This window comes from Plectropomus leopardus, chromosome 11 (assembly GCF_026936395.1).
Source record: "Plectropomus leopardus strain MGB_pleo_1.0 chromosome 11, ASM2693639v1, whole genome shotgun sequence".
In the NCBI taxonomy this organism is placed as follows: domain Eukaryota; kingdom Metazoa; phylum Chordata; class Actinopteri; order Perciformes; family Serranidae; genus Plectropomus; species Plectropomus leopardus.
Window position 1 is genome coordinate 11,812,885 of NC_142186.1, and position 26,371 is coordinate 11,839,255.

General features: G+C 39.9%; 3 protein-coding genes across 5 annotated transcripts; 1 reads left to right on the forward strand and 2 right to left on the reverse strand.

The window, feature by feature from the left end:
* Positions 1-3,429: 3,429 nt before the first annotated feature.
* Positions 3,430-11,195, reverse strand: elovl4a (ELOVL fatty acid elongase 4a). 2 transcript variants are annotated; one of them, XM_042490347.2, is made up of 7 exons: positions 10,947-11,195; positions 9,896-9,978; positions 8,832-9,019; positions 8,505-8,585; positions 7,472-7,643; positions 6,657-6,784; positions 3,430-5,591 (listed from the first exon to the last, which is right to left on the reverse strand). In XM_042490347.2, the coding sequence occupies exons 2-7, from the start codon at positions 9,960-9,962 to the stop codon at positions 5,265-5,267; spliced, it is 963 nt and encodes a 320-aa protein (XP_042346281.1). In that variant the 5' UTR covers positions 9,963-9,978; positions 10,947-11,195; the 3' UTR covers positions 3,430-5,264. The 2 variants fall into 2 exon arrangements, with proteins under 2 accessions (XP_042346281.1, XP_042346282.1); XM_042490348.2 differs by having other exon boundaries at positions 10,942-11,195.
* Positions 11,196-12,364: 1,169 nt separating this feature from the next.
* prelid3a (PRELI domain containing 3A) lies at positions 12,365-18,556 on the forward strand. Of its 2 annotated transcripts, XM_042490328.2 has the most exons (7): positions 12,365-12,724; positions 13,626-13,794; positions 14,445-14,534; positions 14,649-14,719; positions 14,927-15,029; positions 15,725-15,801; positions 15,954-16,093. In XM_042490328.2, exons 1-6 carry the CDS (start codon positions 12,693-12,695, stop codon positions 15,794-15,796), a joined length of 537 nt encoding a protein of 178 aa, XP_042346262.1. In that variant the 5' UTR covers positions 12,365-12,692; the 3' UTR covers positions 15,797-15,801; positions 15,954-16,093. The 2 variants fall into 2 exon arrangements, with proteins under 2 accessions (XP_042346262.1, XP_042346260.1); XM_042490326.2 differs by lacking the exon at positions 15,725-15,801 and having other exon boundaries at positions 15,954-18,556.
* fbxo32 (F-box protein 32) lies at positions 18,314-26,361 on the reverse strand. Its single transcript, XM_042490196.2, has 9 exons — positions 26,087-26,361; positions 25,459-25,580; positions 25,068-25,117; positions 24,845-24,937; positions 22,116-22,209; positions 20,833-21,017; positions 20,507-20,689; positions 19,773-19,916; positions 18,314-19,645 (listed from the first exon to the last, which is right to left on the reverse strand). Exons 1-9 carry the CDS (start codon positions 26,197-26,199, stop codon positions 19,556-19,558), a joined length of 1,074 nt encoding a protein of 357 aa, XP_042346130.1. The 5' UTR covers positions 26,200-26,361; the 3' UTR covers positions 18,314-19,555.
* Positions 26,362-26,371: the final 10 nt, after the last annotated feature.

The following is a 26,371-nucleotide window of genomic DNA, read 5'->3' on the forward strand; positions in this document are numbered from 1 at the left end:
TAATCATTCTTAAAATAGTGACATACCATAGATGAGGTAATGAAAAATTCTAAGTCTTTAAGCCCTCATTCTGGCATGTAAGCAGCGGAGGGCTTTGTGTAGCTATTGTCTTATTGGTGCAATATGTTTCTCCCATGAGGCATAAGAAAGATGTCGTCTCCGGTCTCAGTTGTTGTGCTCCAGATATCAACTGAGCTTCTGACAGGCAGGAAAATTGTTACTTTGCTGTGAAATCCACATGGGATTTCACTGGAGGAGACACTTCTGCACACATACAGACAAACTGACACACAGCATATAAATGCTGATGTTCTGGATCCTACAGTAGTGCCATCTGCCTTACACAAACACATAAAGTACATATAGATGTAGCTGTAGCTTTGTGTTTTATACTCTATTTATGCAATATAGAAAAGAGCAAGGTCATTTTAGTTTTCATTCAAGACCAACAACGTTTGAATAAAAGCAATTAGATTTACTGAAATGAAATTGAAAAGCCACACATTAATAAGATTACACTAATGAGAGTTAAATCTAACACATAACACATGACGCTAAAGCAAGGGATGCTATTTAGGCCAAATCTGCCAGTGTGCCCATTATAATAGATGTGTAATTGCATAGTTCTGAAAAAGCACTGCAAAGCTTTTGAGTGCCAACGAAAAAATCAGCAGCTATAAATCATTTGCCTTTCAGAAACCTCATTCGCAGCTCTCATGCTATAGAGATGTTTGTCATCCAAAAGAGATTGGAGGAAAGGGCTGGAACAGTCAGAAAGATATGGGGCCACCATCCAAGGGAAACGCTGCTGATGAGGTTATGGTTTTCTGTTACCAAGTTGTGAAATTATTGCTGTGGGTTGAAGAATAACACAAACACCATTCATGTAATACCCCTCTGCTGGTGGAGGCCTCCCACTCATAAACTCTGCAGGGGGATTTCACAAACGCACACATACTAATGTGTTTCTCAATCTTTCTACCTATTACACAAGCACACAAATGAAACCTCCACACACGAATCCCCCCCACCCACACACACACACGCACGCACACACACACACACTGGCACTTAAACACTGTTAAATAGTTTATTGCACTGGTGCTGTTTCCCACATAGGCCACAGCTGATTCAAGCAGAGGCAGGGGGAGGGGGAGCAGTTTGTGGGGGTAGGAGGTGTTTGGAAGGATGTGGGGGTGGGAGGGGTCAGACAGCTGCTGTGTACAGTTACCATGGAAACCTTTGTCTGAGCTCGTCAAAATGGGAGGAGAATTCGGGCATGGGATGAGTAGTGTTATAAATTAAATTTTAAGAGAATTTTTTTCTCAAAGAGGTTTCCAGACATTTACCTTTAGTACAGTTTTCTGAGTGTCAAGCAACAGTTGACTCAAGCTATGACAGACACAACCCCACCCTATATTGGAACCACATGTCTATACAATTGTAGATTTAGATGCTTATTTGACATAAATATTGGATTGCTGAAGGGGTAGGGGTCTGTAAAATGTATTAAAAATATATAATGTTGATAGTCTAGCAGTGTCGATGATCAAAGAAAAGCAAAGGTTTAAGATGCATTGTAGTGACATCAGAATTTCAATAGTTTGGGAGAGCCAGTGACAAAACTAAATTTGTCTATTTTGGCTTGTAGTGAAAGAAGTATTCAGGTTCTTTGCTTAAGTAAAAGTAGCAATACCAAAATGTAAAAAACATCCTATACAAATAAGAGTCCCACTTTCAAAATCTTACTTAAGAAATGGTGTAGAAGTATCATTAGCTACATGTACTTAAAGTATAACAAGTGAAAGTACTATTCTAGCTGAATTTCTCCATTCATTGATTGTTAACATATGGTATTCTATTCAAATGTTACTGATGCATTACTGTGAAATGGAAACAGTGATGTACTGTTACAGTTGGTCGGGATGGGGCTCATTATTTTATGTGTATTGGACAGTTTGATCTATGACATTGTATCTGTTACACCCCAACCTAAGGCAGCCCTATGCAGTGAACAGCACTACACCACTGACCCAAAATAACCACATATGACACCTTTGAAACAATCCAGTCCATGGGCTTTATTAACAAACAACATGCTAACAAGACAATTAAGTTCCAGGCTGAGAGGCAGTGCACCAACAGTCCACACAGCAAAGGTCTCTCTTTTCTTCTGCTGTCACAGAAGCTTTTCAGCGCTTCCTTCCTCACGCCAGGTGCAATGCACCTCATTAGGTGATGCAGCGCACCTGGGCAGGTCTACAGAGGGAAAAGGGACAACAGCAAAATATATCCTATTCATATACATCATATTTTTGTAAAACCTCATACATACTCAAATGTGGAGTAGAAGTATAAGTCTCCAACACCCATTTCAACCCATTTTACAGATTAGGCCTACAGTGCAAAGAACAGTGTGAGTATGGCCTCGACTCATAGTGAAATGAGGTTTGATAGTAGGCCGCGACAAACTAATAATCAGGAATTAGAGTTTATAATTCCACAGAAGTCCATTAAAATTTTTGAGTAATTAGGCTTATTCCTGATTTTATTTAATTACCTCCACACATCAGATGAACTCCCTTTCATCAACACCACCCATTAGGTCCCAAGTGTGTTCATTTGAGTTTATAAATAACTGGGTGTTATTTGGCACTATTTCAAATATTTTTCATAAAATCATGTTTTCACAGTATTTTTTGTGTCTTACAACATGTTTAATCTAGTTTGGTCAAGTTTGTATTTGCGCTATAGTGACAGAAGCTGGACCTTTTGCCATTTCAACCATTTAGCCATGAAAGCTAACTATTTTAACTGCATATTCACCACTTTTAGTCAACTCTTTCAGCAATTAATTCACTACTTTTTATTAGTCTACTCTTTGAATTGTAATATTCATTACTTGTAGTTGTTCTTAAGCATTTGCAATTTCAATTGTAACACATGTTCAAGTTTCAGCTGAATCAATATATTAACAGCCTATATGTATTTTTATTTTCTGATCAAAATTTTCTGTAATTGTTTTCAAATTAGTTAGGCTACATCACAATATTTACATGTACCCCTTGGTACCTGCTGAAGTACCCCCCAGGGTGCAAGTACACCAGGTTGAGAATCACTGCTGCAACTGTGATGCTAATTTACTATAATGTAACTATGGTGCCCTCTAGTGTTAGAAAACCACTCTGCACTCTGTTAAAGAGAGTGTGGTTACACAGACATGAATAACTTGTTTATGAGTCTTATCCTGGTTACATGAGCAAAGATAAGTCAAGTTTACATGTTCAAACACATGAACCAGATATTCCAAAAACACGTTAGCAAACAAAGTTAGCAGTATCAAAATAAATGGAACATAAAATAATTCATAATCTTGTTAAAGACCGGTAGACAGTGGACAGTTAAATGAAGTGGCAAAAGGAAGCCAGCGTTTGTACAGGCATTCAGTTTAATTTGAAGAGAGTTCAAAGTTATGATGATTTAAAAGAAAAAAAAGATAAGAAAAGAAAACACAGAAGCAATTGGGACGTATAAATGTCCAAGCTAACAAGCTGGGAGCATTCCAAATGCGCAGTGTACAAAATATCACAATGTAATATGTACAACAAAAAAAGAACACAAATACACATACAAGCACTCTTAGCAAGATGAAAATTGGTATTTACACAAAAATAAATAGAAAAGAAACTATAAATAACATCAAAATGTATTGGTTAATGGATGACATAAAGCTGGATTTGCTGATATAGCCGACCATTGATTTATACTCTATATACTACAGGCAGAGAAAAGTTATTCTTCATAGTGTTATAACATACACAGAGGTTCACCAGCTCTTTTTGTATATAAATCAGAATCTTTTTTAAAACCAAGTGTTTCTCCTGATAGATTTACATTCAAGCCAGCTCAGGACACAGATTGAAACATAGACACAAAAAGATATTTGTCTGAATATGGGCCAAAAAAAAGGGTAATTACGACAGGCTTAGTTAACTTAAATTAAAAAAAAATTTAAAAAAAACAAACAAAAAAAAACACAAAAAAAACTGTCTGTTAGCAAGTTCTGAATTCTCGGCCATCACTTCTTTGTTTGGCTCATAACATTTCACCAGCATGTGAGACCAACAACAATGTCAGATATAATATAAAAAGACAGGTAAACATCTGCAAAGACAAAACTCCACCAGCTTTTCTGTTAAAACGGGGAACATTAAGATAGTCCATCATTTCTCTGGATTACATTTCATTGCATTACGTACAAGTAAGGATATACAGTATAAAACCAGCAGTGGTTGTATACAGAAATAGAAAATCCAAGTTTTAACATTCAATGAGATACAGCTGATGATTATTCCATCGTAAACCAGTGATGGAATGATCCCATCCAAGTCTCAAAGCATAAGAAATCTATAATTTCTATTTCTATTTACATCTTAACTATTGATTTATTTTCCCTCTTTAGAATGTAAGTGTGCGCTAATGGGTGACAGCTCAAACGTAAGTGGCGGCTGAGTCCACAACTCGAAATAAATAAGAGTAAATAACTCCATGTTCACATACAAGTGGATAACTGCAGATGTGTATATTCATTAAAACTGTAAACTGCAGTCTCTCTCACATAACATCAACAACACCTTGAATAAGATTAGGACAAAAAGGACATGATACTGTACATTATCATCAGGTATATATCTGTAAAGGTAAACAACAAAAAAGATGATACGCTCAAATATAAGTTGACATGTTTGTGCATGTGTTATGTTGTGTATTCCTGTCTCAGTACAGCAGTAACAATAAGATCGGTATATAATCTTTTTTTAAAGCGGCTCAGGCGCATTTAATGGAGCTTTCCCAGCATGCCAAATGGGCCTGGTGAACTCTTTGTTTCCTTCCCAGGCTCAGTTTTTAGTCGCTGAAAGTCACTTTTTAAACCATATCTACAGCACTTGGCACCACAATAAAGAGAGGGAATACTAAGATTTATCCCGTACCATACTCTACTGTATTTTGGGTTATTTGTGATGACGGTCACCTTGGGCATGACCTTTGACACCTCTTGCTAACAGAATGATCCTCTCTCAACACAAGCCTGTCTCATATTTTATCTACAACAACTCAGATCATGGCTTAAATAAACACATCACACCTTTAACGTTTCCATCCAGTAAATCTTCCTCAAATTTAGTCTTTCATCTTTTAGCACTATCAACCTAGAACCAAAAGCAAGGCCCTACCTCACCTCTACCTCTCTCGATCCTCCTCTCCTAATCTCTTTTAGCTCTTCCTTTCCTCTTTCTCCTCCCAGAGTTCTCCTGGGGCTTTTCCTCTTTGCTCACCATCACTGCTGCTCCGTTGGCAGCCTTGCTGAGTCCGTTGAGGGTCCCGTTAGAGAGGGCCTTGCCTGCTTTGGTGGAGGAGGAGGAAGCGTCACGTCTGGGCTGCTGGCGGCGGTAGGTCTGGTAGTAGAAGTTGCCGAAGAGGATGATGAAGGTGATGGCGTAGCAGATGAGGGAGTAGTGCATCCAGTGGGGGAAATCGCAGTTGACGTAGAGGGACAGGGCTGTGTGGCCGATGGTGACGTGGAACTGGATCTGAGACACAAAGAGAGAAACAGAATCACATTTTAGCAATGTGTGACTTTTTCACAAATTTTGACTTGAGATTTGTTATTTAACCCTTTCAGCAGATTGACTCGATTCCTTTCATGGTAATGAGCAACTTACAAAGAAATTACCCAAAAATGTATATCAGGGGAAAAAGTACAAGACGATTGAAAATTAGTACAAAAAAGATAGCAAAAAAAACATTGAAAAAAATGGTTTTTCCCTTGCTTTTTGAAAATAAATTTCTAAAACAATGGATTTTTCTAAATTTGTTAAACATTTCTTAACAATTTGTCCTTTTTCTCATGTTTTTGAAGAAATCAAACCAATTTGCTCAAGGTTCAAAGGTTTAAATACTTGTGAAAGGTGTCTGAAAGCAGTGTAAAAAAAAAGTTATGTTGATCCAGGTTTCAAGGGGTTAAGTGAGAGCTGTGAAGATGTAGAATTAGGATCCAAAATCTGTTGATGGAATATATTTCTATTTGAAGGAGCAGTGAGTAGGATTAACTGATATCTAGCGGTGACGGTTGCAGATTGTAACCAACTAAACCTTCTCCCTTGTGCTGATCATGAAGTCTTAGTTACAATTCCTTTAGTGTTTATTGTTGAAAAGGTTTTGACCGTGAGCCAAATTATTGGCAGTGGTCTCCTCTTCAAAACTAATGGATCAGCTGATATAAACAGGTAGAAGCACTGAATAAAGCTGTTTCACATAAAATATCTGTGTTCTTCTAAAACTATTATGTTCATTGTGTTGGGGGTGCTTACTACAGTGGCCCCTGCAAAAATGACCCTATCTAGAGTCAGGTTTTGAATTGTCCATTCCAGGCTACTGTAGAAACCACGTCAGACTCCGTGAATGAGGACTTGCTCCCTATGTAGATATGAACAGCTCATTCTAAGGTAACAAAAATGCGACCATTGTTATTTTCAGGTGATTATACATGACAGAAAACATACTCACTTTAATGGATTCTATTTAACCAATATATATTTCCCTAAATCTTGCACACTGGACCTTTAAATGAGCCAAAGGGTGAGGTAATGTCTTACCATCTGGATGATGGTTAAGTACTTCTTCCACCACAGGTACTTTTGGATCTTAGGTCCACAGGAGGCCAGGCCATAATACAGGTACATCAACACATGGATTGCTGCGTTCATGTGTGCACCAAAGAACGCTGAAAAGGAAATAAAGTTACAACACTGATATTAGTTTTGCCATGCTGACTGTGATGCTTAAGTACTTCTGTTACACAAATCATGTCACGATAATAATGGTAGTTTTTTTTATATATAAGAATTACAATAGCAATTGTAAATACTTGACATTACGGATTCATTTTACAGCTGGATTAACAGATAGAGATTAACAAGAAATATTTTGGCAAGATGTCCACTGATGGATTATGTATTTATGCCTGTGCAAGATGTTTTTCAAATTGTTGGCATTTCACAAAGGGCCCGTGAGCACAGACATGTAACAGGCTTCTCTCTCTACCTTCCTACCACACAATGACTATAGCAAGGACTCAGTTCAAGATAAAAACAACCCAAAATCAAGCACTTTGACTCTCAAACAAGATACTGTATATCAATTTCTAACAAAAGGCTCTGCATGGCCTCGAGGCCCCTGGGCCTGTGCCAGTGGGTGTCTGTTTGGTAATCCATTCATGACTTGTGGGAAATAAAAGGAAGCCACTGACTCCCTGAAAAATGTTAAATTTTAAATGGCAAAACCAGCCCTTTATATAGTAGAGAGCTAAAGAAATCAGGGGTAAAGAGCACAATTTTAATTTCTAGGGTCAAAAGTATATGACTAAGCATAGGGCATCATGTAGAAGTGTACTGCAGTATAAGTTACTCACACTGTCCTCCTGCCACCCATTTGATGCCGATCCACCAGAGCGTGAACATGGTGCAGTGGTGGTAGACATGCAAGAAAGTAACCTGGTTGAATTTTTTCCTCAGGATGAAAAACACCGTATCCAGATACTCGATGCCCTTAGAGATGAAATACCACCACAGAGCTCCTGCCACCTGTCTCAAACAACATGAGAAATAATGGGAGAAGACAAGCACAGGTGGAGGACGGAAGAAACAAACAGGGAGACAGTTAAAGAAAAAGAAGACTAGTACATTTGGACTCTAGTTTCTAACTCGTGGTATAATCAAATATACAGCTGTGATGATTAAACTGCAATCCACACTCCTACTAGCACTTCCTTTAGGAAATGTCTTCTTTAATCTATTCTATCCAACTATATCCTAACGTCAGGGTCACCTGAGACTGCGACTGTGTCCGATGTGTGAGTATACGTCATGGAGCAGTAAGAAGGAAGGTGAAACTGAACACCCTCCATGATCCCTCTTCCAGCTCGCACTTTTTCTGATAACAGGAGCAGGGTCCAAAAGAGCTGATCATGTTTCTGAATCCACTGTGGGCGAAGCTTCCCTGGCACGCTGACTAGAGTGTTCTTAATCATTTGAGTGCAGCAGAGCACTACAATAAAGTTAGATTCATCTGTGAAACATGTTATGTTGCAGTAAATAAACAGAGGTGTCTCATTACTTCTGGAAACAAATTACTGTACACACATAAACCAAAAGAAAGTAAGTTACATAACAGGGCAAATGCAGTGCCGTCCATTGTGTTAAATGTTCCACTTTCATTAAAGAGGTATTTCACCGCTTAGTTTTACTATTTGATCTCTGGGTTTTTTTGGCGTCTGTTTTCACTGTGCAGCAAGCAGAATGACATTATAGCGCCCTCTTCCTGCTCGCAGTCTCTTGCCATTACAGCTGAACGGGGAAGTAACATATATTGGTGAAATATCCCTTTAATTGCAACTGTGTGTGTGTGTGTGTGTCTGTGTGTGTTTCTCAGCTCCAAATACTCACCCTGACTTCATTTGGGTCATCTGAGTAGTCCACAGGTTGACAAATGTAACTGTAGCTTGCTGCCCGCGCTGCCATAAACAGCTAAAAACACAAAAATATATTTCTGTTGAATCACTCATATAAATGGAAAAAGGCAGATATGCACAGTGAGAGTGAGAGAGAAAAGACGAGAGGTGGAGTGCTTAATATTGTGTAATAAGGTTAGTTTAACCCCTGAGAAAACTGCTAGTGTAATGTACTAGTGTGGATGGAAATTTGGGATCCCACAGATTCAAGTTGTTCTCTATAGTTTTTGAACACATTAAACAGAAGTTAATGGTGACCCACCTCTTTAAAAATGAAGAAGTTGAGGAAGACCATGCTGAAGTTGTAGACAATGAGTGTTTTGCGGAGCTGGAAGGGCTCTCTGTTCTTCATGTATTTGGGCCCCAGCCAGAGGAATAGCAGGTAGGAGGTGCTGATAGCCAGCGTGGGCAGAGGGTTGTCCATCAGAGGCCATTTCTCCACTCGCTTGTCTGCGGGACAGATGTTCTCATAGCATTACATAACAATTCTTAATGTTTGCATCACACTGACACAGCGTGGGTTCAGTGTCAGTTTATTTTAAGGCCAGCGCAGCCATGTCAAACACAATGGGAGTGCAGATACCAGATTTTGTTGAGAGGTGACCTGTCTGGAGGTCCGTTTGATGCAGACACCCTGGCTTAACGATGCATGTGATACTTGAAGGATATCGAGTGTGAATTTTGATTTTATGTAATAATTTCAGTTCAGTTATAAAAAAGGAGGTTCAAATGAAAAAGCCAAATAGCATAAAACAGATTAGGAATCATTATATTTATATATAATTCATGCCAATATACTTTATTGCCAGGCCAAAGGCATAGATTTAGTTTTAGCATATGATGTTTTTTCTAGAGGCCTACACTAAAGTTAGTGTCACCCTGGTTCCCCTGTCAAAAAGCCAATGGGATTTTTCCATTAGATTTTGGATAACTGCAGAAAATCTTTGGCAAACAAACGTTCATGATACAGCAAGATAATTTTAACAAATGAACACCACTTTTAGGATTATTGGAGTTTAAATGCAATTGCCAGAGTTAATGCACATGTTCGAGACATTCAGGGGTGTGTGCCCCCTGCACCACCACTCCCTGAAATCTACAGCTATGGTCCAGGCACATACACACATTCTTCAACTCTGGTGCAACTTTGACTCATTCTTTTGTAAATTCTCACTGAGGCACCATCAAGTCACTGACTCACTGCAGCAAAAACGTAACTGTAGATTTATATGCAAGTGATCACACACATACCTGTGTATTTAATCATGTGTTAAACACCATTTAATGCAAAAAGATCTGACAAAGACCAGAGTAAGAGATTATTACCTGCAATAGTTAGAGTCCATTTGTAGAATTCTATGGTGTCATTGATTAAATGCGTGACGATCTCCATGGCTGTGGCCAAAGACCTGAAATTAAAAGAGAGAGTAGACAGGGGTGGATGAAGTAAGAGTGGTGTCATCTTTCAGGACATCAACAACGCTCCCCTTACTGTGCTTATGCTTTCAAAGGGAACATGATAATATTTCCATTTTTGAATTATTCATATTTAAACAGCGTGAAGCTCTAAAAGAAACAAACCCAGACAAACAGAGGGCCAGTTTAAAGCCTATAGGAGTCTGTGGCCCCACGAGGCCATGATAGATAGGCTATAGGCTTCATTGCGCACAAAGGCTGGGAGCACCGGCCGGCAGAGCGCATGTGTCAGCAGATTTTTGGCGTGAGCACGACCACCAGCCAACCTGTGGTAGCCCTTATAATGACGGGGGGGCGGAAGCCTCGTGCCCCACTTTCACATTGAAATGGGTCATCTCCTGTACCGTGCCAGTCTGACGCATATGCTGATAAGTAGCAGGATGCACACAGTGTGACTGAATGATCCCTAAAAAGATGACGCCCCCCTCCCTCCTCCTGTCTCTCCTTCTCTCTCTCTCTCTCTCTCCCGCCTGGAGCTGATCAAGCGCTGCTGCAGCATCTGCCTCAATCCTGCACGCGCTGTCCACAAAACCTGCTCTGATAATAAACCATACATCACTGTTAGGATACACGTTTAACCGCATATTGGGCGTCTCTAAAAGGCTTAGGCTGATATATTTATGACACGAATATTAACTGTTTGAATGGCGAGTATTTGCATTCTGCGGCATGCAGTCCGGCCTGCATCTAGGCTGCACGAGCAATCCCATCATCAATATGATTTTTTTCCCCCCAAAAATGAGCTGTTTCCATCTTACATCTGCAAAATAATATAATCAATGTTAATAAATAAAACATATGATCTCAAAATCAAGACTGCGTACAGGCAAAATATCATCCCGTCATATCGACATTGGTCTCGCCTTCTACTCCGTGCGAAAGAAGATGCTTATTACCTTACCGTGTCGGTGCTTTAAAAAATCCGTCTATAATGACATTCAATGCAAGGTCATGCAGTGTGCGTTATTCCGGGTTGTAATCGACTGATCGTTTATTCTATGAAGTGATTAATTGTTCCGTATCCAGTGTGAAATAAACGGGCCGCTGATTAAACGGCGATGGCATGAATTTCTCGTTGAGGGACTACACTAGCCTCCACTGCGCGTCTGCTCCAATGAATTCCTCCTCTGATCCCTCACAACACCAGCGACAAGACAAAGACAGGACACCTTACACTTCCGGTCACACTTTCAAAATAAAATAGCGAACGTTTCCCCTCCATTACATATTTACTTTCATAGCTACAAAACTTAATTAAACACCACCACCACCGATATTGATCATTTACAGGAATGAACACATAGTAGCACCGGATTTGTCGAGATTTAATTTCCATCTGTGGTCCTAAAATTAACAGTCTGACGCAATACCTCTAGTAACAAACGTACAAAGAAAAGCAGATATCCCACACGACAAAGGACAGTAGACACACACCGGACAGCACAACACAACATGGTGTGGGTCTACACGATAACAACATAATGCAAAAGTCGGCACGAAATACAATTAAAGTGACCGATGCAGGTTTCTTGCGCTATAAAAGCTAACTACAAATTATTCAATAATAAATACAGTTTCAAATACGCAATAACAAGCCTACATTTTTTAAATGATCAAATTACCAGTGTAAATTTCTTACATTATATGAACAGTGGATGCACACTGCACAATACAAAATACAATATGAAATAGCAATACAGACAGTCTAATCTTATGCTATTATTAATACCATCATTACCAATAATAATTCATAACTAATTGATTCATGATAATGTCATCAATGACAATGCAGGGATATTTCTCAAAAATAATCGGTGGCGTTATCCTTTATATCTTAATGCTGCAATCTGAGCCCATGATATATTTTTATCAGTCTAGACACCAAATCTTTTTATGAAAGCTGTGTCACCGTATTTCCTGCTTGCGTCTTGCTGTCTGTGTGTAGCTTGATACAGCTGCGCTCCGTCGGTGCCACTTGACCGCGATGATGGAGAGATGCTACGCGCATGCGCATAAATGGAGGCGGATGCAGCAGCAGGAGCTGCAGCAGCTTCGTCAAGTCAGACGATACAACCAAAGGAGGGCAGGAAAAGCATTGGTCTTGCTTTTAAAATAAAACTAAAAATGTGTCACCTAATTGGACTTGCATGCTCACTGTTACTCTCACTGTATATCACATCGTTGGTCTTCTTAGTAACACCTGTTCTGCTCCTAATACAAGTTAAATGTCTGCTATGAGACAGGCTTATCGTGGTAGGTTATTAAAAGTGTTTTATTTTGAAATTCCTCACCTAGGTCCTGTACCTCGCTCAGTCTGACTTGATTATCGGACGCTGCACTGTTACACCGGCTTCTCTGTTGTCCTCTTATGTACGAGCTGTTTGTTCAGACTTATAAATGACATATTATCTTCCTGTTGTTCATGGGATTAGTGTAGTTTATTGTGCAGTCTTTACTAGGGGTTAATAAGCAAAGAAAACGGATATGCGCTCTCTGGACTCACTTCATTGATGGTCGTGAGCTTCCATCACAGGCCTTTACTGTCTGACTACCGGAGCGAGTTCCTCTTATGAAAATGATCCGGTGAAATGTAGCTTCGGATTACGGAGGGTTTCTCAGCTTTAACGTCTTGTCCTTTAACAACAAAATGAAGATTTGGAGCACGGAACATGTTTTCAGGTCGGTCTTGACTTTGATGGTGTTTATTGTTTACAATATTCATAAGGCAGAATTGTGGTCTGCCATTGTAAAGCTGGGTTGATGGGACCCTCAAGTCCATTAACTGAGTTACAATAAACTCAAATTTAATTGGATATCAATGCTTGAGGCATTCACCACTTAGGTTAGTCTATTAAATCTTTATTACCATCACCATGGCAACCTTTGATCGCAGCTGGAGAGACACAGCTGATTAAAATGAGCTAATTAGTGCAGCTCAACACATCTAAAAACTCGATTTAAACCTTACAAAATTTCACATCTTTCAGACTCATATTTAACATTTAAAACCAGCAGTTCAGTGTAGTGTTAGCTTCTCAAAAAACCTTACAATATTCAGCTTCTTTCATGCATTTTTTTTGCATTATTCAAAATGACACTCGTGTTAATTAAAGCTATTCCCACTTATTAAACTATTCCTGCTTGCCTAATTCACCTTCTGGCACTTTAGCCAGCAATGCAGTGTAACGTCAGCTTTTTAAATCTAGCAATTACACCACAATTTCTTCAGAAATTGTTTTTACTAGTTAGACTCTGAAATTCATGACTTTTTTGGCCAATAGATTCCACCCGCTCTATATCAAAACCCATGGAGTACAGATGATCACTATTACTACCATTTATATTATCACCATTTAACATCTCAGTTCTCCACAACCACAGCTTCCCTGGACAAAGTTTTGCCCCAAATAAGCTTTTGTTGGTTTTTTTCCTTTTTTTTTTTTTGTTGATAGAATTCTTGACTTAATAAGGAGATCATTAAACACATTCCCGTACACTGTTTGGCAAGACTTTATCAGTTTTCCAAAAGATTGGCAGCATGTTTTAGTAAAAGTTAATACATTGCTGTTTTTTTGTGTAGTTACCCATGGGAGACAGTGATAAAGGCTGCCATGAGAAAGTACCCAAACCCCATGAACCCTAACGTGGTTGGGGTGGACGTGCTGGACCGCAGTCTGGATACAGAGGGGCGCCTGCACAGCCACAGACTCCTCAGCACAGAGTGGGGCCTCCCTGCCATTGTACGAGCGGTAAGTCATCAGCACACACAAGCACCTGCACAGATGTATGGAAATATAAAGGCATGCACGGGCTTACAGGTGCATGTATACTTTGTAACAAACTGGCTCAGTCAGTGTGACAAGGGAGGGAGCAAACACAAGAGATTTAGTAAAAACATTCAAAATTTGTTCAACTAAATTTAATTTAAATGAACAATGGATTGTGGAAATCTGCAAAGTCAGTGGTGAAAGCCGTGCATGGATGTGTGTCAGGTGTGCTGTGGAGGGGTTGGAAGTGCAAAACCAAAAACCAACATTGCAGGGAGAATGTCTGCTGAAGGAACAGAGAGAGTGAGTTTATACATGAGCCAGCTTTTATAGTTTGCAAGGCCCAGGTGAGCGTAAACAAGGCAACAACCCTCCAAAGTCAGCGAGTGCAATCAGTGCATGCATGATGACTTTATGGATGTTTTTCAATTCGTCAAATGTTTAAATACTTTCCCACCTACTGTACTGCTGAAACAAACCTCAGCTTTTAGAACATTTAGTCATCTTTTCCACCGAGGCTCCAAATCAAGTAGAAGGAGTTTGTCCTGTAAAAATAGTGCCATGCACATAGACAAATCAAGTGATATTTTTGCTCATTTTACTGTACTCACTGTGTATAATTGTGTCTGTAGATACTGGGAACCAACCACACGCAGACGTACGTGAAGGAACACTCCATCGTGGACCCAGACGAGAAAAAGATGGAGCTCTGTTCAACAAATGTAAGTTTATCCACCAGCATCAACCCATTTTACAGGTACATTATGATAGCAACTCAATGGTTGCATCCTAATATCTGATAAATAAGGAAATTCAAATGTATTTTTCTCTTTCAGATTACTCTCACCAACCTGATTTCAGTGGATGAGAGGCTTCTTTACAGACCACATCCAGACAACCCAGAGGTGTAAGTACATCATACAGTTTATTAAGCTTTATTTCTTTTCTGAAAACATTTGTGGGTACACAGTGTGTTTGTGTGCAACTGTCCTATTTTCATACTGTAACAGGGACATTGTGTTCTTGCAGGTACAGTGTGTTATACTGTGTATTAATGTCCAACAATAATCACTCTCTGTCTGTCCCGGCAACCTCTCTCACCCTCCCTCCTCAGTACCGTCCTGACCCAGGAGGCCATCATCACAGTCAAGGGAGTGAGTCTAAGCAGTTACCTGGAGGGGATGATGGCGAGGAGAATGTCAGCCAACGCCAGGAAGGTAACACAAAATATAAACAGTACATTAACCCTTTGAAACCTGAGCAAAGTGGCTTGATTTCTTTCAAAAACATGGGAAGAGGGTAATGAGCAACTTAACAAGAAATGGCCCAAAACTTAGCAAGGATCTAGTAAAAAGTTACAAGAAAGATAAAAAATGTAAAAATAAATAAATAAAAAACAGTGAAAAAAATATATGAAAAAAATATATATATACATTTTTTCTGTAACGGAATTTGTCAGTATATAATTCTAGGAATTATAAACATAGATTTCTGGACATTTCTTCCTCTTTTTTTGGATAATATCTAATACTCCCCACAGCTAATTTTCAAGTAATTCCCTTGAACCTTTAACTTTCAAGTTGCTAATTGCCCTCTTTCCATGCATTCAAAAGAAATCAAACCAGTTTTGTCAGGTTTCAGTGCCTGTGAATGATGTCTGAGCACAGCACAACAAAATGTACGACAATCCATGTTTTAAAGGGTTAATAGCTAATCTTTTGCATGTGGTCTGGACTTTGATGCAAGTTATTGCTGATGACTTTGCATGCCTTCAGACTGGGACTTTAGTGCCTCTGCAGTTTAGGGCGACTTACTGGACCTACAGTCAAAAGTTACAGTTCCCAGCGGTGCTCGCCTGTCTGTCTCTGTGTATGGCTTCTTTAATCTCCTCTTTCTCTGTGTGGATCTGTAGGGCTGGGATGCTATTGAGTGGATTATTCAGAACTCTGAAAGAGAGAACGTACCTCTCTGTGACATTTACTAACTCTGGTAACTCCTTTTGCTTTCCCTTGCAACCCTACTTGATTATTATAAGCATGCCACTCTTTCATTCACTCTCAAAAACTACAAAAATCTTAAGTCTTATCTTTGTGTATGCATGTGTCACATAATGCTCAGTGCTTATTTGTTTGCAAACACAGGTCTGCAGCTCTACATTGAGGACTACTTTCCCCGCCACACCTCATAAACAGAGGGGATTCTCAGCATCTCGGGATCCTCTGCAGCTGGTACTTAAACCTTCATGCACTGGAAGCTCAGACAAATGCTGCCAAAGCCCAAAGGTTATAGAGCTGGATTTTAAGGGTTGTGGGTCCAAGTCTAATAGGTGTGGCTCAATATGAACTCAATAACCCATTAACAGCTACTCTAACCAAGGCAAGTGAAGTGAACAGGACAGTTTCCATCCATGCTTTAAACACAAGGTTTAAAATTCAAGGGTGCTGCTGTCAACATCACGAGCCTACCAGACTCTACTGGTTTGAAGATAATGTTACTACCACACATTTCCTTTGCTCTCATGTCATATCTTAGCATACTGTGGAAGAGATGCAGAGGAGGGATGCAGGAGATACACGCACACAATATTTTAGGAAAAAAAAGGTATGGTACAATATGCAACAAACTTTTATTCAAACTGATGTAATTCTTCTGTAAAGTCAAACACTGGCGACTCCTACAGCAGGAGTTGGAACATTTTTACTGGTGCTCATTATGTTCTCAAGAGGCACAAACTGTAGATGATATGTTTGCATGATAGTAGTTTTAAAAAAAAGGGCGATACTAGAAAAGAAAAATGTGTAGTAGCTGGGTTGCTGGCTATAAATGTGCAAATGCAGCTTTCAATAGAAAAAAAGATGGGAATGTACCATTAACATTGCCTTCTTTTTCTGCTGTCAAGGCAACAACACAGTGGCACCTATTTGATGTAAAAAAAATAAAAATAAAAAGGCAATATTCATTTAAACCAGCAGATTTATTGCTGGTTTGATGAGGAAGATGGCATGTTAAGCTCTAGTGATCAGAATTGTTCAAAGACTGATTGACGATATGGCCTTAAAATGATGCCTGTGTGTTGTTGCTTTGGTAGCAGAATCATTCATGCCTTTGCCCATCATACACATGATGCTTCCAAACTTCTCTGTAAAAAGCTACCTATACACCCTGAGGAGCAGGGCAGTACTGTATGTGCAATGCTGCAGTGGGAAACGCACACAAAGATTTATGTGCTAAAACAGATTTCTGAGTAAAAATGAATAATATTTAACTAATATTTGTATAAATATTATTTATTTAAAACATATTGTAACAAGCAGTGAGTTGTTATATTGTTTATATTGTCTAAATGTCATTGGGGAAAAAGTTTCATTTGCTTTTTAAATTTTGTTTTTACTTCAACTGTTATCCCACTACTGCAACAATTAAAATTTGAGAAAATCAAATTTGGAAACTTGAATTCAGTCTGTTGTTATCGATCAAGCAGCTCATTGTTAAGCAACTTAGTGTTATTATGCAGCAGGCCAGCTTAATTAACACTAACACCCTGGAGTTGTATTTGGTTTAAAGACACTGGAGAGGTCCACTTGTGTTTGAAGGTAGTTAGTAATTACAAGTGGTCGGGGGATATTATTTGTTTTGTTTTATTAGAGCCTCAGCTTGGTGATTCATCATCTAAGCATTATTTCAAATCCCTGTAATTGAAATTCTGAGGCAAAGAAAACATCTCTCAGAGAGATAGTTTGTTGGAAGGAAGTCCTGATGACGCCAAGTCCAAGCAGAACACATACTAAGATTTTTTCATTTTAAAAATAAAACTACTACCTCGGAGCAGTGTTGTTATCAAGACCATCACAATCGAGTCATTACCAAGGCCAGAGTGTATCAGGACTGAGACAAGATCAAGGCCAGATCAATGCAAGTCTCACACTGCATGACACACAAAAAGCAGAAGATAGAAACTAGCGGCACTCCTCAAACTGACCCGAAAGATCCACATTCTTGCAAAAGCATCAGCAGAAAACTTCATTCCTCTTCATTCATGTCTTTTATTGTTATATTTCATTGTTATATGCTGTTTATGTTAAGTGTGCCCTGACAAATATCTTGATAATTAATCAAAAGGTATAGTAGAGGTGAATTTTAAAAGGGGAAGTCTTTGTTTTCTATGAGCAAACAAAAACACAAGGTATTAAGGAGCAGAAGTTAATTAAACCCTCATTTTTTCACAAAGGCAAAATAGTAATACTGCAGCAGTTGTGGTTAGATGTCCTCTTTGTCTGAGACCGATTAAAAATGTGGTTATGTCCAAGACCTTCAGAAAGTTGTCTTGACTACTACAATACTTCCTTGCAGTTCATAATTTGTCCAATGGAGAGCACAATTTTGCTGTCAGCAACAGCCTGGCTGCTTGCTGTTTTTTGAACCTGTAGAAAATGTTTAACAATTGCCCTGCAAAAACGATTCAGTGTGCGCTAAATAAAAGATCATATGGCAGAGGCAGAGGTATGGTAATTTTCTTTTATTTATTCAACAGAATGCATTGCATAGCATGTACATCATTCCTCACTGTCTGGTCAGTGATAAGAGGAAAGTCTGGGTCAAATTGCACCTTTCATACTAATATTTCAATACCTTGCCACAATCCCCATAAATAAATAAGTAAACACAATCAGTTGGGTGTTGGGAAAAAATCATGCAGGATGCTACAAAGAAATGTTTCAGACAGTCATATTTGGTATCAGAGCCTCAGATCTTAAATCCCACTCGTCTGTAAAGGAGACATTTGCTGATGATGATTCAAAAAACAAAACAAAACAGCATCAGGATCTGAAAACGTTGCAAACAAAGATTAAGCTGTACCGGTTTCAAGTTTCGCGATAAGGCACACAGCATTGTTACACTGACTCTGATTACAATCTTTGGTAATACTGCACTCAGGTGCTGTCGCTATAGCAGCCACAGCTGAAAATTAACACACAATTAATTTAAAAAATAACAATAATATCAAATCTTTATAAAAGTGAAAAACAACAAAGAAAAATAGAAAACATACTGTGGTGTGTCAACATATAGAATCATCACTCGGTCTATTTGTCCATTTCTGACTCCCTTGCTTACATTCATTATCTCTTAGGTAATGCTGCAACTCAATATTTCCTTCTTTCCGTCTCAGTGCCAAACAGAATATTATTGCAAACTTGATCTGAACGTCAAACACATTGCATTCTCCCATGTGAGCTGGACTTGTAATATATTAAACAAATCACTATTTCAAACAGGTTTGAATAATCTTCCTACTTCCCGTGTTGAAAAAAAAAACAAACAAACAAAAAAAAAAAAAACAAGTCTGAAAACCAAAGAATATATTCTCCAATTTGGGGAAAAAACAAGTGCACACATCTAAAAGTCAAGAGGTGCATTTACTTTGGAGGTGTAATTAAAAAAACACAAACTAAGACTAAACTCTGACAGCCGAATGTTCCCTTTATCCTCCACTCCTCCGTCTACAGGTCGACTGCTTCATCTCTTTTCCTCCGTCACATTCACTCGCTTTCAACTGAACTCTCCCAGAGGTCTCTGTACTCAAAACAAACTCGATTGCATAATTGTCCCGCTGCCTGAGCCCCCTCCACTCACACCTCAACTAAATACACATCCAGGAATCGATTGTGCTATAAACAAAAGAATATTGTACATTTCTATGTACAGTATGTACAGTCAGTTCATCTGAATTTGGGGGAGGGGATCAGAAGTTGAAAAGGTCGATAAAGTCTTGAGGTGAGAGGGACATGGTGCAACTTTCTGGGTTGTTTGCTGTGCAGGGATGGTTTGTGTCCTGGTGAAAGAAAGACAATGATCAATATGAATTTTCTTTATCTTCTAAGTGCAGTTTTTGACACTGTAACATTTTGCTGTCAAGTCCACTTTGATCAAGTGAAAAGCGAAAAAAGAGAAAATCCTACCTTCCAGAAAAGGATGTGGCAGTGTGTGCAGAAGTGCAGCGTGTCACTGTACTCCTCTCTGTGAGGATAGCAGCGGCTCAGCTTAAAGTACATCTTCTTCCACTCCAGGTGACCTTTGTCTGACACCATCAGGCGCTTTCGGATCTAAAAAGGAGAGGTAAACAAACTATGAGACATGACCCAAGGAGAGAAAACACTTTGAAATATCCGCTTTAATGTTAGCTTCCTTGAGAATTTCTTTTGTATCCAAATTCACTTCTACATGCAGAGTAACTGCTCAAAATATGGAGCATTAAGAGCATTTTCCCCAAACACAATCTACATCTAAAGCAATCTAACCTGTAGGAAAGCCTTACTGTAACACCTACTTCAGCGTAAAGCCTGAGACTCGCTTATCAAATGCATGCTTTTGAGCATGGCGCTAGGTAACAGCAGTGTAAGTATGCACTCTGTGTGGCCTATTTTCCAGCAGCAAGTCTTGTTTATCAGAGATGCTTGACCTCCTTGTAGAGAGATTTTAATGGCATGTATGTCAAAAAAGGACTGTTCCCTCATCTTATTTTACCCATCTCAAGTGTGTAACCTGGAGGTCATCTAAAGACATAGTTAAGGACAATGTGGAGGACAACTAACCTGCCATGTATGCAAATGTGTGTAAGGGTGAGGAGGAGCGCATCCCACTCTTTACACATTTCATGGATGTATTACGGGATCATCCATTAATGTCTACATGCCTGTCTGTCTGTGAAGTGGTACTGGCAGAGTCTCTTCCACAGCAGCCGGTCCTCAGTGAGGGACCCCAGCTCGGGGCACACCTGGCCCAGGCTGACCAGGTCCCGGCCGTCCGACAGACACTGCATGATGTTCAGTTGCAGACTGGCAGGCAGGTCTGTCAGAGTCATGCCTGTAGATGTGGGCTGAGGAGAACATGAGGCACAAAAAGTCATGAATATGAACTATGATTTGCATTTAGGTCGTTCTTGAATTCTCTTAATTTTCCACTATCAGTGAACTCAGGTGAATCCGGCTCATCAGCCCTGTGTTTTAGACAGATGCTTACCCTGTTGATCTGGATGCTGTCCAGCTGCTGCTGCCACTGCAGGATGTTCTCCATGCGATGCAGCCAGGTGTTGATGTTCCCCACCAGGACAGACTTGCCCATATCCTGGACGAGACCACACAGCGAGACATAAAGCGTCTGCAGCAGCTCCTTGATGGGACGAACGTTTTGCTGGTCATCGAGAACTGGGGAGAAAATCCAAAGATAATCAGTGAACTCCATTTATTACTCAAACTCCTGACCTAAGTGAGGTTTTCAAGCCTGGGTGTTACACAGAGATTATCATCTACCAGGCAAACTGTAAAATATTTATTATTGTGAGTCATCAAGAAGCACAGAATTACAGAGAATGTTTTGGAGCGGCTGTACTCTTCTGCTGTGACGTTTATAATATCTGGCCAACAGGTTTTATCACGCCACCTAAACAACCTGAATCTCTGTTTAGCAGAGGGAACATTTGGTTTACACTGTGGCTCACTGAGGAGTCTGGTGACTGTCAGTGTTTTTCGCTGTGTCGTTACAGCAATAAATTCACTCCCAGAACCTCTTTACAGATCCTCAGGGCTCATTTCCTCACCTACAGGTTCAAACAGAAGGCCTCATTTTTATGTCCGTTTACGTCTTTAAGAGAGAAGACGACCCCACTCTCTACATTTGATTCAACAGTAATGATGATGAAAGAGACTGGAGGATGAGCAGTCTGTGTATTTTGTATTTTCCAGGGTTCCTGCAGCTTCAGGAAAAGTGGGACTGAAGACTTCTTAATGCCATGCAATGACATTTCAGACCAATTTACAGTAGCCAATATTTAAGGGATAAGGGGGAAAAGAAGTACCGACATCAGTTACTCAAGGTTAGGTTATTTGATTTTTCAAATATTTATTGTTACATAAAACATGACCCTTTGGTTAATGCAAGAGGCAGTTTTTGCTTGTTTGTTTATTTTTGCCAACTTACCCATTATTTTTGAGCTTTTGCCATGCGAAGTCAGAAAAATAGATTCATAAAAATCCAACTCCAATTTCTTTCCTTTTTTGAAGACTTTTTAAAGATTGATTTAAAACATTTCAATGCCAAACAAGGCCTTATTTTTAGATTAATGAATCCAATGCCTTTTAGGACTTTTTAAGTATCCACAGGAACCCTGATTTTTGTGTTTTATGAGGTAGACATGTGTGAGTGAAAATAGCAGAAAATGAAACTTCTTGGACACATAAACGAGAGCGAGAACTAGTTGATTGACTAAAAAGAAAAAAAAGAATGACAAGATTGACAGGGCTCACCTTTCTGTACCACTCTCTCCAGAATATTCATGTAGTTTTTCTGCGCCACTCCGCTGAGCGAGGGGAGCTGGGACTTGGCGATAAGCTCCAGGAGCTAGAAGCAGAGAAAGAATGAGACAGACAGAAAGAAACACAACATAAATTTCATCCTGTCAGCCACCGAGACTTTCTGTTCTGTTGCCTCATTACTTAATGTTTGTTATTCTGCATTCTTACAAAGGCACCTATACTCCAAACAATAAATGCTGTCCAGGACAAATCTGGAGCCGCTCCACCTGGTCATTACACTCAACTGAAGTTGGATCCAAAAACCATAGAACAGCATTTCTGGCTGTGATCGCTCTTGATCAGAGTCTCGTCAGGGGGAAGAAGCTACTGGAAAGGTGTTGGACAACAGCCCAGGCTGTCAACAACATCAGCCTCCACAAACAAGCTTTTAATCACTTGACTCCTGATCCTGCTGTCATGTGAATTAGCTGAATCATTTGACAGAGTGTGTCTGCACTTGTGGGTCTAAGCATGCTTGTGTGTGTGTGTGTGTGTGTGTGTGTGTGTGTGTGTGTGTGTGTGTGTGTGTGTGTGTGTGTGTCTGCGTGGTTGTTGCTGTTGGCTAGCGGACAAACAGTGGGTACCAGGGCGGCATGTCTGGCATGTAACAGATGCTGTGACGTCATGGAGAAACTCAAGTTCCCCCTTTCTCAATTCTGACCTGCTCCAGTCCAGTGTGACCTTTGTCATCATATCAACATATTGTCGGGGGCTTTCTGGTAAACCTGAGAGGACTATTTGCAGGGCTTGTAGTTACAACTTATGAGAGGCAAACATTACAAAGGAAGACAGCAAAAACTTTCCTTGTTGCATTTCTGCACTCATAAAACCGGTTAATAAAAAAATGCAAGTTCATTACTACAAATGGTGCCTATAAGAAAGCATTCAGCCAAATCCTAAATAAGAAGTTGATGAGTTTTGGGGGTCTTAATAACACCAAACTTTGAAGTAAATTACTTCTCTCCTACATCCACAACCTCCCTGTCCATTTTTTTATTTATTTTTATATGGATTTTAAGCTTTTTCGCTCCCTCCTGGCTCCCCTTTTTCATTCTTTCCACCTCCATTTCTAAAACCTAATCCCATGCCCTTCTTCTTTTAGCAGCTCATCAAGTGTGCCTCTCTTTGTAGAGCAGCCGGGCAGAACAATGTGCGTTTCCGTATCTACTTTTAGCCCTCGCTGTTCGCTAAACTGCACTTCACAGCTTGGCGTGCAGCTCGTACTTTTCCACAAACACACAGAGCACCAGAAGCACTGCATCTTCTTGCTGCTGAAACATCCATTTGTCTGCCCTGAGAAAAGAGAGGACCTCTTGTTGTCTCTTTGTGGAAGAACCTGATCTGTGTAACTGAGACTGAGTTAAATGAACCCGCAAATGCCATCAGACACAACCAGTGAAGAGCAGTGACCTAGGACACCGTGTCCAGACTAGACGCTAGTGTTACACAGCCGTATTGTTCTTTGGGCTTACCACACTACACTGCATTTGTTAGCTGGAACCTGTGTTTAAAAGGTCAATCCAAAACTTCAACAGAGACAGAAACAAAATCGACAACTTTCTGTGGAAAGTTATGTGTTAAGAGATTAAAAAAGATCACATGTGGCATATCATATTATTTTATATTCTGATATCTCAGGAATATTGTATTCCTGATATTCTTCACTTGTGTTTATGCCTGTGGTTAGACACAAGTCATAAAACATAATCCCCTGCAATTTAATTGTCCTGCCAAAATGTCTCCTACAAGGCAAGCTGGAACTGGACCATCCCATCAAATTCATTAGGCAAGCAGTTATATAGGAAAGACATTCAGCATTGGTTTGTGGAGCAGGATGAGTGAAGAGAGACAGAAAAGAGTAGGAGTAGCACAAAAGGAGGCGGCCTATATCTGGCAGAGACCAGTGTGTGTGTGTGTGTGTGTGTGTGTGTGTGTGTGTGTTTGGGGGTCTGAATCACCTGACAACCACCAGGTCTGGTTTCATAAACCCCTGTCGGGTGGTCTCACCTCACTGCACAGCTGTCACCCCCCTCAGGCCCCACCTCCACCCCAACAGCACAGGAGAACACCACATGCACTCGGCTCACATGGGAGCACATGTGGGAGAGCTAGTATGTGTGGTGACACTTTGATGTGGAGGAGAAAGCTCTAAATTCAACTAAATGATTTTCCCATAATGCAATTACATTATTTATAATGATATAATGAATGTTGATGATGTCCCATCCGACTACTAGCGGACACTTTTCAGAGGGCCATTTGGCATCCCCTGTTTGAGTATTATAGAATCATAGTGCATCAGTTTTACACTTAAAAGGTCATTTGAAATTCTTAAAGTGAATGAAATGTGCTGGTTAGCACACACAAATTTATGTATACTGACGCAGTAGGTTAATTACATTTAGGGACGCCAAATGGCTTCAGCAATCATATTACAGCAAAATATGCTTCTATGTCAGTCTCTTAGCCCACAACAAACACGCACATACACTCCCTGGGTCAGTATCATCCCCATTGAGAGAGCCTTGTCTGCAGAGCATTGATAAGAGCCTGGCAGAAGCCTACACACCCTCTTAACCTTAAACCCGTCTCTGTCACTAACAGAACACGTTCTAATAACAACCACAGAAGAAGACAGACATAAGGGACAGGGGAAAACTGAAAGAAAGAAAGAGACTCACTCTGACGACGTAATTAAATCTCCTCGTGTCCTTGATGGCGCTGCAGAAATCTAAGCGGTTGAAGGCCTCTCCCAGTGTACAATATCCGTGGCGCTGGGAAAATTCAATTATCAGGGTATTAGATTGCGATACTCGGCAGGAGGACAGGGTTTCCTCAGCATGTTTACATTTGCAATGATGATGTGAAAAGTTGATGTGAAACTAAATGAGATGGGTTCATTACCTCCTTGGTGCTTCCTTTATGAACATAAATCCACTTTTCCCTGTGGAAATCTGGGAGAAAGCAGAATGTTTATATTACTGGCCTGCCCTCATTAAGCAGCTTGTAAGCATTGTGACAAATGCACACGCACACACACCAATAAGATGCAATTTCAGAGTCGGTATAGTTATTGAAATAGAGTTTATAAAGTGATGAAAAATTAATCATAAACAATATTATCAAGGAGGTGTTATATCACATCCTCATGAGCCTCTCCTGCTAATATTTTTTAGTGCAGAAGCCAACTTTGGCATATTATTATGTGATTTATAAGCCCCAAAATTTAAAATTACAAATTGTTGCCCTTTGCAAACAATAAGTCAGACTGTGTAGCCCTTTCATGGTGACTCACAGGGGACCTTGGTGTTGTTGTTCATTAGGTCTTTTTTCCTCTTCTTGGCAGCCATGTCGTAGCTGAGAGAGAGCAGCAGGTTCTCCTTGTTGAAACACTCCTCCTCCTCCGCTTTGCAGAAGCTGGAAAAACACAAGGACACATATTTCATTAGAGGCATCACTTCACCAGTTTATCTCAGGACAAAGTGCTTTGTATGCATCACTTTTTTTTTTGCTTTTTTTAAGAGCATTTCTTCTGAAGAAAGAGCACCAACATCAAAACAAACGTATCAAACACTACCTTATTTAACGGTAACCGCATTAAAGGCAGGCTTTCCGTGTTAGTGACGGCATTTTCAAAAGAGGACTGACTCAACAGACGTTTGTTAATCCACTCACTTGTTGTGAGGTTATTAATAGCTCGGTGATTAGCCCGGAAAAGCATCTTGTCCCCACAAAAACAAAGAGGTTAATGAGATGGAACGACACGAAGCTGTAGGCCTGTCTTTGTTCATAATGCTGTTTGGACTGTCTTCACACACCCCCCCATCTTCCTCTAACTAAAAAAAAGTGATGTCGCATTTTAGAGTTGTGCAACTGTAGTGATGGAGACAGCGACATTTGTCAGGACATGTTTAATGACCAACCTCTGCACGGAGACATTGTTGTTTTTGTCGTCTGCTGACGTCTTTTTCCATCCCTCTTCGGTTTTAATCCAACTCTGACCCGGTGACCTCCAGTCCTGTCCGAGGAAAGGCATCGTGACTCGATGACGTCGAGTTAAATTAATGTTAAAACTATCAGGAGATAGTTCCTGTTTGAGTTATTGTGTATCCCTTGTTGAAAGCGATGTACGCTGGACGTATTTCTGGTCTACTGTTGTCATTGCGCGACTCTTCTTATATCCTCAACTCAGAACCCGGAAATACACG